Source organism: Centroberyx affinis, unplaced genomic scaffold, assembly GCF_046629955.1.
Source record: "Centroberyx affinis isolate AG114_WGS23_722 - 3 ecotype Tasmania unplaced genomic scaffold, CSIRO-AGI_Caff_v1 ptg000651l_1, whole genome shotgun sequence".
Lineage (NCBI taxonomy): Eukaryota > Metazoa > Chordata > Actinopteri > Beryciformes > Berycidae > Centroberyx > Centroberyx affinis.
The window spans coordinates 142,867-160,836 of record NW_027279277.1 but is presented as its reverse complement, the minus strand read 5'-3'; the positions used below and the strand labels follow the sequence as shown (position 1 = coordinate 160,836).

At 41.9% G+C, this 17,970-nt stretch overlaps 2 protein-coding genes across 2 annotated transcripts; both read right to left on the bottom strand.

Moving 5' to 3' along the window:
- Positions 1 to 362: 362 nt before the first annotated feature.
- esd (esterase D/formylglutathione hydrolase) lies at positions 363 to 6,521 on the bottom strand (the record flags this gene model as incomplete). Its single annotated transcript, XM_071519037.1, has 5 exons — positions 6,229 to 6,521; positions 5,485 to 5,558; positions 4,063 to 4,151; positions 1,438 to 1,536; positions 363 to 487 (listed from the first exon to the last, which is right to left on the bottom strand). Coding segments are annotated over exons 1-5 (477 nt in total), but the record flags the coding sequence as incomplete, so codon positions are not given.
- A 9,869-nt stretch (positions 6,522 to 16,390) lies between these two features.
- Positions 16,391 to 17,752, bottom strand: LOC139643771 (zinc finger BED domain-containing protein 5-like). The gene has a single exon (XM_071519036.1). It carries the CDS (start codon positions 17,750 to 17,752, stop codon positions 16,391 to 16,393), a length of 1,362 nt encoding a protein of 453 aa, XP_071375137.1.
- Positions 17,753 to 17,970: the final 218 nt, after the last annotated feature.

Genomic DNA, 17,970 nt, shown 5'->3' with positions numbered 1-17,970 from the left:
GAGACAGATAGAGAGAGAAAGAGAGGGAGATAAAACAAGAGGAGAGAGATGATGGAGAGGTGGGGAGGGGGAGAGAGAGAGAGAGAGAGGGGGGGGGATGGAGAGGGGGGAGACAGAGAGAGAGAGACAGAGAGAGAGAGAGAGAAAGAGAGAGGGAGATAAAACAAGAGAAGGAGAGAGATGATGGAGAGGTGGGCAGGGAGAGAGAGAGAGAGATAAAGGATAAGAGACAAAAACAGAGAGACAGGATTCCTGTTTAAACACGTCATAAATTGCATTTGCTGGAACATTGAGACTTTTTCAGAAATGAGAGAAAAGTGAGAGAGAGAGAGAGAGAGAGAAAGAGAAGAGGAAAAGCCCACCTCCTCTGTGATGTAGGCGTACATGCGGTAGTTGGTCTTCCAGGGGTCCTGGGTGGCGTTGACGTAGAAACCGGCTCCGGTGCCGAAATCCCAACTCTCATCCTCACCTTCGATGTTGCAGCCGCCTGAGGAAGAGGAAGAGGAGGAGTGAAGAGAAAAGGGACACTGAGACGGAGGGAAGGTGACAGAAGACTGGACTGACTGTGAGTTCACACTATTCTGCTTTTGTTTTCTTTCAAACTGCATGCATCTTCATTTTAAATTCAATTCAATAAGGAGCGGACAGAAAGTGTCTGCTTGGGAAGAAGGAGAGGAGACGAGGAGAGGAGAGAGGAGAGGAGACAAGGAGAGGAGAGGAGGAGAGGAGGAGAGGAGAGGAGACAAGGAGAGGAGAGGAGAGGAGAGGAGAGGAGAGGAGAGGAGATGAGACAAGGAGAGGAGGAGAGGAGGAGAGGAGAGGAGAGGAGAGGAGGAGAGGAGAGGAGGAGGTTCTAAATTCTAGTCAAATTTAGCAGGAAAAAACCCTCCTATCAGCCTCCTAGTGGTTAATTATAAGGAGGACATGGATGTTTTTCTAGGCTCTGTCATCTCTCACTTGGTCTCACAGTTTGAGGAAGTGTGTGTGAACACATGCAGCACATCCATCAATGTCGGCAGTCCAAAGTAATAAAAATCTAAATTATTATTTTCTTTTACCTTAATTATAAGTTTGTTTTGTGGCTGATGAACTGACCTTATGATCACTTGGATGTGTGTCAGTGAGTTAAACAACACTTCCAATTTGTAGCAATGAAACATCAGTCATTTTAGAGGAGCACATACAACATGGACCTATTTTTTTGTGACAAATCACAACAAAGAAGAAGCAGCAGATAGTTCACAACAACAACAACAACAACAACAACAAGCACCAGACTGAAAATGGAGAAAGTAGAAAAGTTGTTAGTTGTTATTATTCTGATGGGAGACATTAAACATTTCTGAAAGTGTTTGAGAGTTGTAAGCACTGTAAAGAGAGATTTTTTAAGTGTGTGTGTGTGTGTGTGTGTGTGTGTGTGTGTGTGTGTGTCCATACGTGGGCTGGTGTCTGGAGCGACGATGATGATGCCGTGTTCAGCGGCAGCCTGCTGACTTCCTGCTTTGGTGATGAAGTTCTGCTCTGTGCAGGTCAGACCTGCAGAGACACGACCAGACCTCATCACACAACCGGACCTCATGACACAACCGGACCTCATGACACAACCGGACCTCATCACAACCGGACCTCATCACACAACCGGACCTCCTCACACAACCGGACCTCATCACACAACCGGACCTCCTCACACAACCGGACCTCCTCACACAACCGGACCTCCTCATACAACCGGACCTCCTCACACAACCGGACCTCCTCACACAACCGGACCTCCTCATACAACCGGACCTCCTCACACAACCGGACCTCCTCACATAACCGGACCTCATCACACAACCGGACCTCCTCACACAACCGGACCTCCTCACACAACCGGACCTCCTCACACAACCGGACCTCCTCATACAACCGGACCTCATCATACAACCGGACCTCCTCATACAACCGGACCTCATCACACAACCAGACCTCCTCATACAACCGGACCTCCTCATACAACCGGACCTCCTCACATAACCGGACCTCATCACACAACCGGACCTCCTCACACAACCGGACCTCCTCATACAACCGGACCTCATCACACAACCGGACCTCCTCATACAACCGGACCTCATCACACAACCGGACCTCCTCATACAACCAGACCTCCTCAAACAACCAGACCTCATCACAACCAGACCTCATCACAGAGTCAGCACACAGTCTGGTTCTGTTAGCAGGAGGGAGGCTCCGCTCTGTTGAAATGTGTTAGAAAACCTCCACAGCTGCTCCAGTGAGGCTCCCAGTGTGAGTGTGTGAACAGCCAGTGTGCTCAGTCTGCAGTACATGAAAATTAAAGGTCTCACATTGTTCAGTTTTCATTATTTTTTCAAATCTCCTCTGGTTCAGGATCACAATAATGTCCTTCATGTTCTGCAAATAACAGCAGTTCAGTTCAAAGATGAACAATAAACACAACAAGAGAAAGAGCTGTGTGGGTTCTTTTATCCCACTACTGTAACTGGAGAGCAGTTTGTGAGCTTGTGTGTCCCACCATGGAGGAGAAGAGAGGAGGAGGAGAGGAGAAGAGAGGAGAGGAGAGAAGGAGAGGAGAGGAGGGGAGACAAGGAGAGGAGGAGAGAAGAGGATAGGAGAGGAGAGGGGAGAGGAGACAAGGAGAGGGGAGAGGAGACAAGGAGAGGAGGAGAGGAGAGAGAGGAGGAGAGGAGGAGAGGAGACAAGGAGAGGAGAGGAGGAGAAGAGAGGAGAGGGGAGGATGAGAGGAAACAAGGAGCGGAGGAGAGGAGAGGAGACAAGGAGAGGAGAGGAGGAGAGGAGAGAGAGGAGGAGAGGAGAGGAAGAGGAAACAAGGAGAGGAAGAGAGGAGAGAGAGGAGGAGAGGAGGAGAGGAAACAAGGAGAGGAGGAGAGGAAACAAGGAGCGGAGAGGAGAGGAGGAGAGGAGGAGAGGAAACAAGGAGAGGAGGAGAGGAAACAGGAGAGGAGGAGAGGAAACAAGGAGAGGAGAGGAGAGAGGAGACAAGGAGAGGAGAGGAGGAAAGAGGAGAGGAGGAGACAAGGAGAGGAGGAGAGGAGAGGAGAGGAGACAAGGAGAGGAGGAGAGGAGAGGAGACAAGGAGAGGAGAGGAGGAGGTTATAAATTCTAGTATTTCTAATGAACAAACCCGTATGATCAGAATGGGCAATAAATAACAGAAACTAAAAATAACAACATCTGTCTGAAGATCCAGACTGACTTTAAACTGTGGATGACAGTCTTGAAAAAATACTCTCTGATTAGGTGACAAAGTTAAAAAGCCTTTACTGACTGAACACGTTTCAGCTCCAGCTCTTCATCAGGTTTTTGTTTTGTGTGCACTTCAAAGTTGAACCGAATGAATGGGAAGACTAAGTCGTCACAATACTGGACTCCGATTGGCCGACAGCAGCGGCTCCTCTAATTCAAATGAGGTGAACCTGCTGAGTGGAGGCTTTCAGTTCAAACGCTGCAAACACAATCAAATTTTAATAATGTTTACATGAATCATATATGTACAGTACTATGCAAAAGTCTTAGGCAAGCTAGATTTTTTATAGAAATTTTGTCTTAGATGTGTATTTATTTATTTTCTGCCTTAGTGTGTCAACAGACTGCTCTTTATAGTACATTTTTGGATATTTAGAATTTTAATTTCATTATTTTTGAAAGCATCTTTGCTTTATGGATGTTTTTTACATGTGCCTAAGACTTTTGCACAGTACTGTATATATATATATAGAGAGAGAGAGAGAGGAAAATTTAAATTAGCATAATAAGGGCCCTTTAACAAAATAATATCAAAGTTACACATGGTACAAGACATAAAGACCTCAGAGACAGTCGACTGTTCAATGACTCTCAATGAAAAGTTATGCTTTTATTTTCCCTTTCCAGGCTATTTCACTTAATAAATCACTAAAAGAAGGCTTTCAATCAAAAAGTTCTAAACATAATACATTTCTCTATTTTGAGACATTTCTCTAAATAAATGTTGTGATGCAGCAGCACAGTATTGATCCTTGACTCCGGGCTGAGACTCACCTGACAGCCAGTACATGACGGGACACTTGCCGCTCTCGGCCTTGGGAGGAAGGTAAACCGCAAACTTCATCTTACACTTCAGCTCAGAGCTGCAGGGGAGACACACAGCAAACACACACTATGAAGCCTCATATCTCCAGGTTCAAGTTCAAGTCTCTGTGGTTCCTGGTGGGAAATGTGACAACAACACAATTTACAAATTGTCCTCTCAAGTGTTGTTATCATTCCGGTGCTTTCAGATTGAACACGGATCCATTTTTTGGGGGGGATTATGGGATGTCTGGATCACGTTTGCCATTTTCTGTTAAAATGGGTGAAATAATGTCAGTAGAAATTAGGGCTGCACGATATGGTTGAAATCAATATCGCGATAATCATAAGGATTTTTTTCGATATCGATATACAGTTGAGGCCATATATTTAAATACACCTAGGCTAAAGACATTCAAACTCATTTTTCCACAACTCCACATATTTCATGTTACCATACATTTCTTGTATTAAGTCAATAGGGTGTCTATTTTATTTTCATAAGAGATCATTTCAAAAGAAGAAGAAGAAAGAAATATTCCAGCTTTTATTTACTAGAACAGATTTTCAGTGTGTCAAAAGTTTAAATACACTCTGTTAGTATGTTGCCTTTTAATTGTTTCACTTGAATCAGACGCTTAGGGTAGCCTTCCACAAGCTTCTCATAATACTTTGCCGGAATTTTGGCCCATTCCTCCTGACAGAATCGGTGTAACTCGGTCAGGTTTGTGGGCCTCCTTACTCGGACATGCCTTTTCAGTTCAGTCCACAAATTCTCGATTGGATTCAGGTCAGGGCTTTGTGATGGCCACTCCAATACTTTTACTTTACTGTCTGTGATCCATTTTGTCACAACTTTGGCGGTATGCTTAGGATCGTTGTCTTGCTGGAAGACCCAATTACGACCAAGTTTCAAATTTTTAGCTGATGTCTTGAGATGTTGCTTCAGTATTTGCAGATAATCCTCCTTCCTCATGATGCCATCTATTTTCTGGAGTGCACCAGTCCCATTTCTAGCAAAACAACCCCACAACATAATGCTGCCACCCCCGTGCTTCACAGTTGGGATGGTATTATTTGGATGGAAAGCCTCACTCTTTTTCGATAGCAGACAGCAGAATTGTGCGTCTCGATATCCCCAAAATCACCATATCATCATAATATAATCCCACTGAAAGACGATAAACGATAATATTGCATTATCGTCCAGCCCTAGTAGAAATGACATACCAATTCATATTTCATTTTACCAGAGTTTTTAAATAAAATTTGCTAGTTCTCATCAGTTCAGACAGCAGAATTGTGTGTCATCATTTCCAAAAATCTCAAATATCAAAAGATTTAGGACACAGGTGTGTGAATATTTTCTATGAAGTAAGGATCAGATCTCACCTGTCATGTTCAAAAACCTTCTGGTAGCCACCAGCACACTTGTTGGAGGAGACCTGTGTGAGAGCCATCTGTACCTGTAGAGACCAGAACAGAGAGAGTTACATAACAGAAAACCTTTCACACTTCACCTGCTACACTTATCATTACTGTGACTGAACTGATATTATACAGCTGTCTACAAACTGCTTTCACTGTGGTTTAAAGCAACAGGTCCCAATCTTTCTCATGACAAAGACCCCATACAGTAATGTGTTAAGATTTTGTCCTTTTTGTCCCTTTTAACACCCTTTTTTTTTTTTTTACTGTCGTTAGACTTTGATGCACTGTTGTTAGACTACAGAATTACAACTAGAAGTTAGATTTAGAAAGAATTACATAACTTTTAATTGGGGAGATAACAGTGAAACCTATGAGTTAAACTTCAATACACAGTTATACATTCTCACATTGTAGGCTACTAACTTTTAGTGAATTCAATAACAGTAACGGTGTAAGTAAACTGGCAGACTGCAGACCCAACAAGCCTCTTCCAAACTCCACTTTGTTGAACCTCTGGTTTACAGTAACGTTACCATGCATGTAAAAATAGAAAAGTGAATTTAGTGAGGTTTGACTGGACAGTATGGCGGACCAGACCAGACCAGCCCACTCCTGCAAGCCTGCAAGTTAGCAAAGTTAGCCGTTAGCTAACCAGCAAAACCACTGACAGATTCTTCAGTAAAGTCCGCAGTAATGATCACTTACCGTCTGTTCACAAGTAGACATTGCACGTATACATGGTTGTTTAATATTCATCCTTATTAGGCTACGTATTAGGCATGTCAGGAAAGACATGACACATTCTGGTCCCGATTCGCACCGGTCTATCTGACATGCAGGGACTGTCACGCCAAAGTCCTTTCAATAATCTGTGAGTTTACTGTGGCCTTGCTTACTGGCGAGAGCACATGCTTCATAAAATATGACTCAAGACCTTCCCTGAATCAGTAGCAGCTACTCTTCAATTCGGCATACATCACATAGGCTACAGAAAGCACTTATTTAAAGAAAATGTAAACTTTTAAAATTGCCTCGCGTGTCTTCTTCCACCGAGATAAACAGAGGGCGGCAGCGAAGTGTGAACTAACTCCAAGATTTAAATGTTATTGAAATGGAGTGCTGCATGGTAGATCATCTGTATGCCGATTGCCGAATTTACCAGAACACCCTAAAGATTACTAAAATGTCTTAACGTATGTTCTACTACGCATGTACGTTTGCCAATAAGCAAGGCAAGATTAGACTGTCAGATTTTGAACGGAGCTTGGCGTCCGGTTCTCTCTCGTATCGGGAACTAGGCGCACTCATTCAGTCAGAGGGGCTGCAGGGATTAGCAAGTAGTTAGGCAAAAAAAATATATCGTTAGCAGCAAATTAAACATGTCTGCTTGAGGTTGACGCACTTCCTGCCATGTGACAAGTTAAATTAAGCAGAATAAACGCATAATTCCCCATGACATACCGTATTAAGTTACAGAATTTTGTTGTGAATTGTCCTTACAGCTTTGCTAACTTCCCCGCCGCTGGAGTCCAGAGTACAACAACGTCCGGGGGGGGGGGGTCAACGTGTGACGTCACGGTCGCCTCAACAACGTAGGAACGTAATGTATTCCGTCAAACAGTAGATGGCGGTGGTGTTTGTCAGGAAAAAAAAAAACTACTCAAAATCCATCACAAGGATGTTGGAAACGGTGAAGAATTACTAGTCAAATGTCTAAGATGACATTTTGAATTCATTTTGACCGCCAGTCTCTCTCTGTTTTCCTGCCGATCTTTTAATGAAAAGGTGAAAGACTGGCTGAAACAAAACCAAACCTGCGATCATTGATCACTGATCACTGATCAATGACACACACATACACTTACGCAACACATGTAAAATGACTGTAATGTGATGTAAATATTGTAATTTTTGTATGATCATGTCACACATATGAGAATGTCACTACTTATTATGTGCTCAGTTAACTAATGTACTTTTGGTAATGATGATATGTTCTGACCATTTTTAATAGAAAAGCCTAACCAGGGACAGGGGGTCGCAAATTAGCCTTGGCTAGAAATCCCATATGCAACACATCTGTATCATGTTATTGTAACCCGTTACAATGTTTGTTTTGCATTGTCCCTGACAAATAAACTAATAAATAAAAATAAAAAAAATAAATCTGCCTGTTCCTGACTTCTTTGGGAACCAATATCTGTCTATCTCTGTCAGTCTCCCCATCATTTATTTAACTCTCCATACCATCAGTTCCCTCTATACTAAGGTCTTCATCCCATCACTGTGTCTGCAAAAACATCATTTGGATCATAAATTATTTATTTAATACCCGGCACACAAATACTGGTGTCCTGTCTGTCTGTCTCTGCAGCCGCTTCCTAAATTAGACCGTTTCAAATCGTCCACCACCCTGCCCCCCCCCCCCCCCCCCCCCCCCCCGCTCCAAAACAAATTAAATTCAGTCAGCGTCCTCAAACACACTCCCTGCTCTCTACATGATTACAGCAGCCTGCAGCCAGCATTCCTTTCAGAACAGAATTTGTCACAGATTTCTGTTTTCCTGCTTGTAATTTCCAACACTAACAGGATCCATCAGGAGGCGGTGGAGGCCTGGTGTTTAAAGACACCGTCCTTAAAGCAGAAGACACAGGTTCAAACCCCTGAGGCGGCAAACACCCGCCCTGCCCAAGTGTCACTGAGCAAGGCACTGAACCCTACCTAGCTCCAGACCCTGACCCTCTTGACCTCTGACCCCTCTGTGGAGGAGGGGGCAACACAAAAGAGGATTTTTCTACCAGGACTAATAAAGTATCACAGTATTATTTACCAGAGGTGTGACCAAGTCAACTCTGCTCGAGTCCCAAGTCAGTCTCAAGTCTTGAGGCACAAGTCTCAAGTCAAGTCTCAAGTCTAAATGTAGATTTCCAAGTCAAGTCCAAGTCAAGTCCATGTCATTAATGTCAAGTCTCAAGTCTAAATGTAGATTTCCAAGTCAAGTCCAAGTCATTAATGTCAAGTCCCAAGTCTAAATGTAGATTACCAAGTCAAGTCCAAGTCAAGTCCAAGTCAAGTCCAAGTCAAGTCCATGTCATTAATGTCAAGTCTCAAGTCTAAATGTAGAACAGCAAGTCAAGTCAGAACAAATCAAGAGTCCAGTATCAATTTAATATCTTAAAGAAAACTAAATATCTAGGACTTTTCAATGCAATATGGTTTTAATAGGATAAAAACTTGGTAAGAGCATCATGAGTTTGATTTCTAGAATCAGTTTCAACTTCAATAAATTCAATCATTCCATACAAATTCAGAAAACAGATTTTAAATTCAGTCGTCTGCTGGAACAAATCTCATCACTTTCAATCTGAGTCATTTACACAAACACAAGATCTCAAGTCAAGACTTTAGAAACCTTTTCAAGTCATCAGAGTACAAGTCAGAGTCAAGTCCCAAGTCACCAGAACCCAAGTCAAGCCAAGTCTCAAGTCTTCTCTTCATGCATCAAGTCAAGTCTCAAGCTATTAAAACTGTGAGTCGAGTCCAAGTCATGTGACTCGAGTCCCCACCTCTGATATATCGTGTTTTTTTTATTCAGCCTCCATCTTTGTCCCTCAGCCTCACTGTGGTGTTTCTGCTCTGCTCATCCCACAGATCACCTGTCAATCAAACAGTGTGTGGGCGGAGCTTGGATTTTCTGTTGCTGCAGTTTGAGTTTCTCTCTTTTTTTGTCTGTTCAGTCATGGCGGCTGCCGCTGCTCATGCTAACTACCCAGTTCTTCTTCTTCTTCTTCTGGGAAAGAGCTGCCAGACACAGCAAATATAAATCCTTGCTTCCTTTCTCCTCGCTTTTATTTTTTTTTTTTATGTGATTTATATTTTTTTTATGTGATTTTAACACACTTTTCACTTTTCTAATCCTCTTGCACTGTCTTATCTCACTATTTCACTTGATTTTAACTGCACTAGTTTACTTTTTAAGTCTTTTATCTTGTGAATCTCATCTGTACTTTTGCACTTTTTAATTGTACATTTTTTACCTTTACTGTATTTTTTATTACTCTGTAAAGCACTTTGAATTGCCTCAGTGTATGAAATGTGCTATACAAATGAAGCTGCCTTGCCTTTCCTAGTACTTTTATGTTATATACATGATCATTCAAGGGTCACAGTAATATTATCAGTGCTCTGTGACCTCTGACCCTTGACCTCCTTACTGTCGGTTGCCTGTAATGTTAGTGATCTAGGAACTGAAGCCGATTCTCCTGTTGGACTCACCGCAAATCGCTCTAGAAGAGATTGTCAGCTAATTTGTAAAAAATGACGGTGCATTTTCATAGGTGACTGTAACAGATGGTAAATGTTTTTATAGTCAGAGGACGGTTGAAATCTGTTGGTCCCGACCTGCAGAGCGCCTCACATCACCTCCATGACCACAGCCGGTCCTGAGCGTAATGAAGCACACGAGGGGCCCGGGACACACAGAGACAAACTGACACCTCTGAAGAGGAAACTGCAACAGAAGATGATTTATTTTTTTCCTCTCTCTCACTGCATCTATCTGCTCTGTCTGTTTGCTCTCTCCCCATCCTGTGTGTGTGTGTTATGTGCATTGCATCTCATCCCAAGCGATAATTTATGTTATTTGGATTTAATCAAAATATAAAATGGTGCCGATGACTGACTCTGAATCTGTCTTTCACTGATGTCTCACCTAAAAATGTCCGATAGTTGTGTCATTGGTTTTTAGACTTTTGTCCCATTCCACTACACTTGTGGTGATAGGGGCGTTTGTTGTCAGACACACACTTTTTAATGCAGTTCACAGTCTTTTAGCTTTTTTGAAGAGTTTCCTACGGTGGCCAAGACGTGTCGAAGGAACTGCATATCCAAAACGCTTTGCAAATTGGAAAGACACAAGCGCATTAACGGAAAACACAAATGCAAAAATCATAACACAAATGCAAAAGCCACAACATAACGGAAGTGTGCAACAACGGATGTTGACGATGAAACGGGCCGATCAACTATTATTGCCGGCGGACTATTATTGCCTGCACATGTGGAAAAGGAAAGTTCTTACCCGTTTGAGAAGTAAGTGAAACGTTGTTCGCTAGCTCACTATGATTACTAGGGTGATTCTCACGAAATCTTGGTTTCAAAGATTTCAAACATGAAATCTTTAAAAAGACTTGCATCAACAAATTTCCTTTTTAGGCATTAATAACAAGGTCTGAAGTATTTGTGAGTGTTAATTTAAAAACATTTACTGACAATTTAACACCTTTTTGAACTTCCAAAACAAGTCCTTAAAAATCTCATTACCGCAATAGTCTGAAAACGTCAAGACCATTAGGAAAGCTAATACATTTTCACATTTTTAAAAATAAATTATTAACAGTCATGCAGTTACTTGAAACTCTGAAATAATATGTATTTTTAAATTAACATTTTTATTTGATTTTGACTGATTTCTCTCATTGCCGCAACACCTTCCGCAATCTACAACCTAATATTTTTGATATTTCATTGAAAAAAAAAAATGATGTGGCAAACCTGAAAGAACATAACGTGTAGATTCTGCACATGCATTTAAAAGCAAACTACTATTTTTCCATTCATTAAATTAACATTAAATGAACACCTGTTGCGGTAATGATACATAGGTTTCGGAAATGAGGTTGATGATTTCGGTAATGATAATAAGTATACTAAGTGGCCATCGGGAGAAAAATTATTTATGTCGTGGCCACGATTTACTGTAACACACACGCACGTTACAGTAAATCGTGGACTCGATATAACTTTTTTTTCTCCCAATGGCCACTCCCGGGCTCCGTAAAAACATTATAAAATTGAACGTAGAAAATAAACGAGATAATATCGGCACAATCATGGATTCAAGTTCAATCAATTTCATGTTGCAGTGCTTCAAAAGTACATAACATACATAGGCTAAAAACAGAGGACACATAAAAACAACACATACAAAAACATTAGAACAGGGCTAAACAGGGCAACATTAGTGAACATATGCTAAAAACACGTAAACCATTTTACCACGGCACTGAAAAATTACCGACGACCTAGGGAAAATACCACATTCTGACTTGTCAATACTTGTCACGTGGGGGTACATTAATTCTGAACAACCATGCTAACAAGAACAGACGTGTAGAATTTGCGCACAGCTAAAATATCAAACAAATATAAATGCACATACCATACTGTGCACACCATACACTTCTAATTCATGGAAGTAGTCCAGTTCATTTGGGAGCAGGTACTCTTTTTTTCCCCCAATGTTGATTGGTTGTGTCTCATATAGATTTGTTTCTAAACTTCAAAACGATTAAGAATGAATTACTTTGGCAAGGTAGCTGTGGTATAAGCAGGATAATGCACTAGTAGAAAATCAGTTAACCGCACTCCAGGGGGTTAAATGGCCCTCCGCTTCACGGTAATGAGATCAACTTGGAGGTAGGGTAACCATCACAGTCTAGTCCTATCACCACCCCAACGCCTCCTGCTACCCTCTCTATCCCCCTTCCAATTCCAGTGTTTTACACACGTTTGTTTGTGTACTTTGCCCAGATCTCAGGCAACACACAGAAGTGTCGAGCTGAGGATGTAGGCAGGTTGTGGCTCTGGGATGATGGCTTTTACGTCGTCAAAGCGGTACCAGACTTTTTCTCCCTCAAATCTGATGGATGGAATGAAAGATTTGTTCGCTCCAGCACAACTCATAGTGTCGACCTCGTATTGACCATCGTCAATCTGGAAAGAAAGTAAAACAAAAAAAATACTTAATAGGACTCAGGATTTATCATCATCAACATGACGTGTCCATACCACCAAATATTTCTACATACCTGTGTGATGGTGCCAGGGAACAGTTCTCTGTCGTATTGTACGAGGACCCACTTTACCCACTTCCAAAATTGGCTCAGCATTCTCCTTTTCTGACTCCACAATTGTCTCAGAAGTCAAATTCTTTTGGAGTGAAGCGTCCACAGGCAAAATCACAAAAGCAGGACACTTCTCGGGTGTGGATAAGGCCTGGTTTTGTCGATGTCAGCTTAAGGAGAAAGGAATAGTAATTTTAGGTGAAATTCAACTCAGACATTAAACTCAGACATACACATCATCCATTATTTGATATTAGTACAACATACTGAAAGCCAAAATATGTCACAAGTAGAGAATGATGCTCAAGGCTCAATATGGTGCAGCATCTAATGCCTGTATAAAGACATAGAGAATACAGACTATTACTGAAGCGCTGTTTTGCATGTACCTTTACACTCACATCACATACTGACGAAACTTCTAGAATCCAATGATCCAATATCTTTCAATCTTAAACCATCTCTCTTTTAGAGTTTGTAGGATATTTCCTCCAGGAACCCAGGTAAGTATTTACGTTTCTCTCTTTTTAGTAGCATCCATTATACATTCATAGCATGAACAGTAATTAACTACATTTCAATACTCAATTTACTTCAGTTTTAAATCTCTTGTTTACAGTTTACAGGATATTTCCTCCAGGAACCCAGGTAAGTATAAAGGTACATTTCTCTCTTTTTAGGTATAGTTACTTCAGCCTGTTGACATTTAGTTTGAATGTTGTTTTTAACTGACTCACCTGATGAATTCTCATCGTCCCAGGTACTGCCTTCAGGTACGGCGGTACTAATTCGCCCCTTGTTTTGATGTCCTCCTCTGTTATCTTGAAGAGCCTCACAGATGAATTGAGATTCAGCTGCTCAAAGAGAGTTTCGGCATCTGGTATGCTGGTGCCATAGGACACAATTCTATCAGCCAGGTTTTTCAGGGCGTCACCCACTCCATCAGGAGCACCCTTTCCATGGGACGTCTCTGTGAAATTCCATGTTACATGCTTAAATCCTCGCACGAATGGCACTGTTGAGGCTAGGTAAAAGTTGGTTCTATTCCGATATTGAGATGTGGGCCCATCTGAGATGAAGTGGATGTTCCTGGCATTTGGATGCTCCTCTCGTATACTCCTCCGCGATGCAAATGACTCCACCCTGCCCCCACCGAGATAGATAACTCCAGCATGGAGGGTTACCTGCTGGTTGCCACCTCCAAAGTGAGTTTCTTTTACTCCCCTGGTGTATTTACAAGCGTAGTTCTCACTGTAGTCTATGTGAACCACTACATCATTCTGGGTCAGGGTCTCTCTCAATCGCCTCAGTCTTTCAAACTGGTGCTTGATGTTATAAATGTGTCTAGAGAAGTTTGAGAGGTGGTCCTGTGTGAGGTCCACCAGCTTTTCAATGGAGGTATGCCTCTTCTCAAGAAACACATTCCTCACTTCCTTCTCTTCAGTGGACCCATCTTTGCATTTCTTTGTTATTGGTACAGATTTAGTGACCCACTCCTCCCATACGATGATGTTTCCTTTCGTTGAAGAATCCAGTGTTGTGTGAAATGTCTTATGCTTGCAATTGCTGCATGTCCTAGCCAAAGTTTTCATGCGTTTTGCAAGCACATGTTTCTCTGTCTGTGACTCTTCGCTGGCCAATCCAAAATGGCTTGAGTTTAAAGAATTGAGCCTTGGAAAGGTTGTGCCTGGGATTCTCAGACAAAAATCTTCTATGAAGATTTGCCATAGTGTCCGTTAAGGCTCTCTTACGGAATATCTGGCCCTTTTTCCGAATTTCTCCGGATTTCCCATTTATTACAGTGGAGACTTCATCTTGATGAAGGAAGCGGCTAACAAGTGTGCGCATTACTCTTCTCTGGCTGTTATTGGGTACTGTTCCCTGATGACCTCTCTTTGTAGTTTTCGTCTGGACCTCTCTGCCTTCCATGTTGACAATTACCTGTTTCCTCTTGGCCATCATCTCAAGTCTTTTCAGTCTTTTCTTTAGGTTGACCATCTCTTTGGTCCTCTCCAGAAGCTTGTCTTCTGTGTAGTGCAACTTTGACCTCAATTTTGATAGTGTTTTCTTTCTTCTGTGCCTCTTTTTGGGTGATTCCTTTGGGGTAGACGTCTTCATTGGTCCTGGTGTCTGTAGAGGTGTCTCTCTTCTTTTAGGAGTTGAGTTGATGGCAGGGACATTTACCTGCTGAGGTGAGAATGGCTGTTCTCTTGGGGAGGCTGTCTTCTTGAAGATTTTGAATAACTTCTTCATTTGCTTCTTGAACATGTTGAAGTGTATCATCTTCCTCGCTTGATGGTGTTATGTCCAATACAGCTTTTAGTGTAATACCTTTTTGAGTTTTCCCGCCACTGTTTTTTTCTTCTTTTCATGTTGCTTCTTTGTCAGATCTTGAGTTTTCTTGATTTTACCATTTTGCTTTCGTTTTTGATATCTGGAAATGGAAAGGAAGCATGACATGAAATGAGCATGTCTCAAAACATGGGAAAAATCTTACTGTTATGGACACGTCATCCTATAGTAGAGACTGAATGGCTTACTGACTGTGTGTGTGTGTGTGTGTGTGTGCGTGTGTGTGCATCCTACAGTAGGGACTGAATGGCTTACAGACTGTGTGTGTGTGTGCGTGTGTGTGCATCCTACAGTAGGGACTGAATGGCTTACAGACTGTGTGTGTGTGCGTGTGTGTGTGTGTGTGTGTGTCTGTGTGTACACATCCTATAGTAGGGACTGAATGGCTTACAGACTTTGTGGACATCCTATAGTACAAACTAAATGGCTTACTGATTGTGTGTGTGTGTGAGCGTGTGAGCGTGCGCGCATTAAAGGCATCAAGTTTAATCATGCACAAATAATCAGAACACACGTAACAAAATATTCAAGAGATCGCAGCAATGTGCTCTCACATTCAAATGAAATTGAAACTGCAACAAAGTTTCAATAAATTGCAACAAAGTTACACACAAGCCGTCACTTTTAAAGAGCAAAGAGGACGGGTGAGGGCGAGGACACACGCACAGGCTCAGAGGCAGATAGGCCCATCATGAGAGAAGATGGGGAAAATGCTGTCATATTTTCAGCCGCATTAAAGACAAATTGCATCAAGTTTAAATTACAATTAACCATAAATAACATAGCGGTTACGGAAATTAGAACACCAGTAATTTGAATCAGATTGCAATAAAGTTACACACGATCCACCGCGTAAAGAACAAAGAGAATGACGCATAGGCTCAGAAACAGATAACATGAGGATTTACAAGTACAGCGCGGGTGGCTCAGCCAAAGAGAGAGAGAGAGATTATTATAGCCTAGTTTTGCATTTTTCATTCTTTTTTTTTCCATTTTTTTAATTTCGTTTTGACTTTTTATTTTCAATTTCATTTTAGTTTTAATTACTTTTTAAAGCGGGTCTGCTAGTTTAGCTTAGTTTTTAGTTTATTTATTTTATTTATTTTTTATTAGTTTTTATTTTTTGACTTTTTTTTGCTTTTTAAATGATTACTTTTTAATGTTACTTTTTAATGTTTTTGTTCGTTTCAGTGTTAGTTTTAGTCTTTTTTTTGTAATGTGCTTGCTTGTGCGACTGCGCCGACAGAAGGATATTAGACATTAGGCACACAAAAATTGGAAGATAGATTTCATATCCACCCAAAATACTAGGCTTATGTATGAAATACATTGACAAAGACTAAAGACATTTTCTCTATAATTTTAGTTTATCTTAGTTAGTTTTGTAAACACACAATACAGTTTCAGTTAGTTGTCGTTTTTTTGTAAAGCCTCGTTTTTATTTTTATTTCAGTTAACGAAAATGTTTTTTCAAACCTAGTTTTCGTTATTTCGTTAGTTTTCGTTAACGATAATAACGAACGAGAGAGAGAGAGAGAGAGAGATGCTTGAGTATTCCCAGTAACCTAGTAGCAATAATAGCAATACCAATGGCCAAATACTTACCCATATTAATGCGACGGGTGGGCCTGCATCTTTGCACAAAGCTCTCCGATGTTTGGCACAATTGAAGACAGTTTAAGCCTCAGATCTTTCTCAACAGCATCCAGTCTTTGCCGATATTTAGTCTTCACTGCTGTCAGAGCAGAGAAACCAGCCTCACACAGATACGTTGTGGCGAAGGGCATCAAAACCCTCAAGGCTTGCTTTGCCAGGACTGGGTATGCTGTCATTGCCTCGGTCCAAAAATCCACAAGTGGCTTTCGTTTGAACTGCAACTGCAGCGCTCCATCAGATGACAGGTCAATCAGCTGCTCTTGCTCCTGAAATGACAGCTGTGGGACAGGGAGGGAAGCTTCAAATGGGTTGCGAATCCACGTCTGAGATGTGTCCATAGGTGGGAAGTATTTCCGTAGTTGCTCGGCGAGTTGGTTGAGGTGTTCAATTATTAGACTTTTCACATGTTTACCCATGACCACGTCGTTTGCCTCCAAGAACGCGTGAAGCGTAGGGAAACACAGGAGTGTATTCCCACTCACACAGCTTGTCCAGAACCGTAGCTTCTTTATCATAGCTTCTGTCTTGTCTTGTGTGTTGAACAAGGTAACACGGACTCCCTGCAGACTTAAATTCAGTTCATTCAGAACAGAAAAGATGTCAGCCAGATAGGCGAGCTTCTGCAGAAAGTCCTCATCATGCAGATTGGAGGCCAAGTGAAACGGGTTGTCTTCAAAAAACTGCTGAAGTTCGTGTCGCAGTTCAAAAAGCCTGGTCAAGACTTTGCCCCGTGACAACCAACGCACCTCAGTGTGTAGCAGCAATGCTTTGTGTTCGCTGCCCATCTCGTTGCATAACAGTGTGAACAGCCTTGAATTTAGCGGACGAGCTTTAATTAAGTTCACCAGTTTCACCGCATCAGTGAGGACTGAAAGCAGATCATCTGGCATGTTTTTGGCTGTGAGGGCCTCCCTGTGAATACTGCAATGTAACCAGAGAACGGATGGACAGACTTTCCTGATGTGAGCTATAAGCCCTGTGTGCTTCCCCATCATCGATTTTGCAGTGCAGATTCCCACGAAGCATGTCCAGTCGATTCCATTGGTCCTCATAAAGATGTCAGTTAAATTGAAGATTTCCTCTCCTGTTGTTCGGGTAGCAAGGGGCCGACAGAACAAAAAATCTTCCTGCACCGTGCCTTCGAAAAGGTAACGGACGTACACCAGAAGATTGGCCAGATTTGCCACATCTGTAGACTCGTCCACTTGCAGAGAGTAAAACTCGCTCTTCTTCACGCGATCGACTAATGTGGTTAGGATGTGTTCGGACATTGTATCGATGCGGCGCGACACGGTGTTGTTGGACACCGGGATCATGTCCAACTTTTTTGCTTCTCTCTCTCCAATCATACATTCGACTATCTCTTTGGCAGCTGGCAAGCACACGTCTTCGGCGATTGTGTGAGGTAGCCCCTTTCTTGCTATTCGGTAACTCACAAGATAGGAAGCCCGTAGTGCGTTTTTGGTAGACCCAACGAATGAATGTAACTGCAGTTGTTTTTGGCTATTTTGCAACTCGTCCAATTTTGATCTAA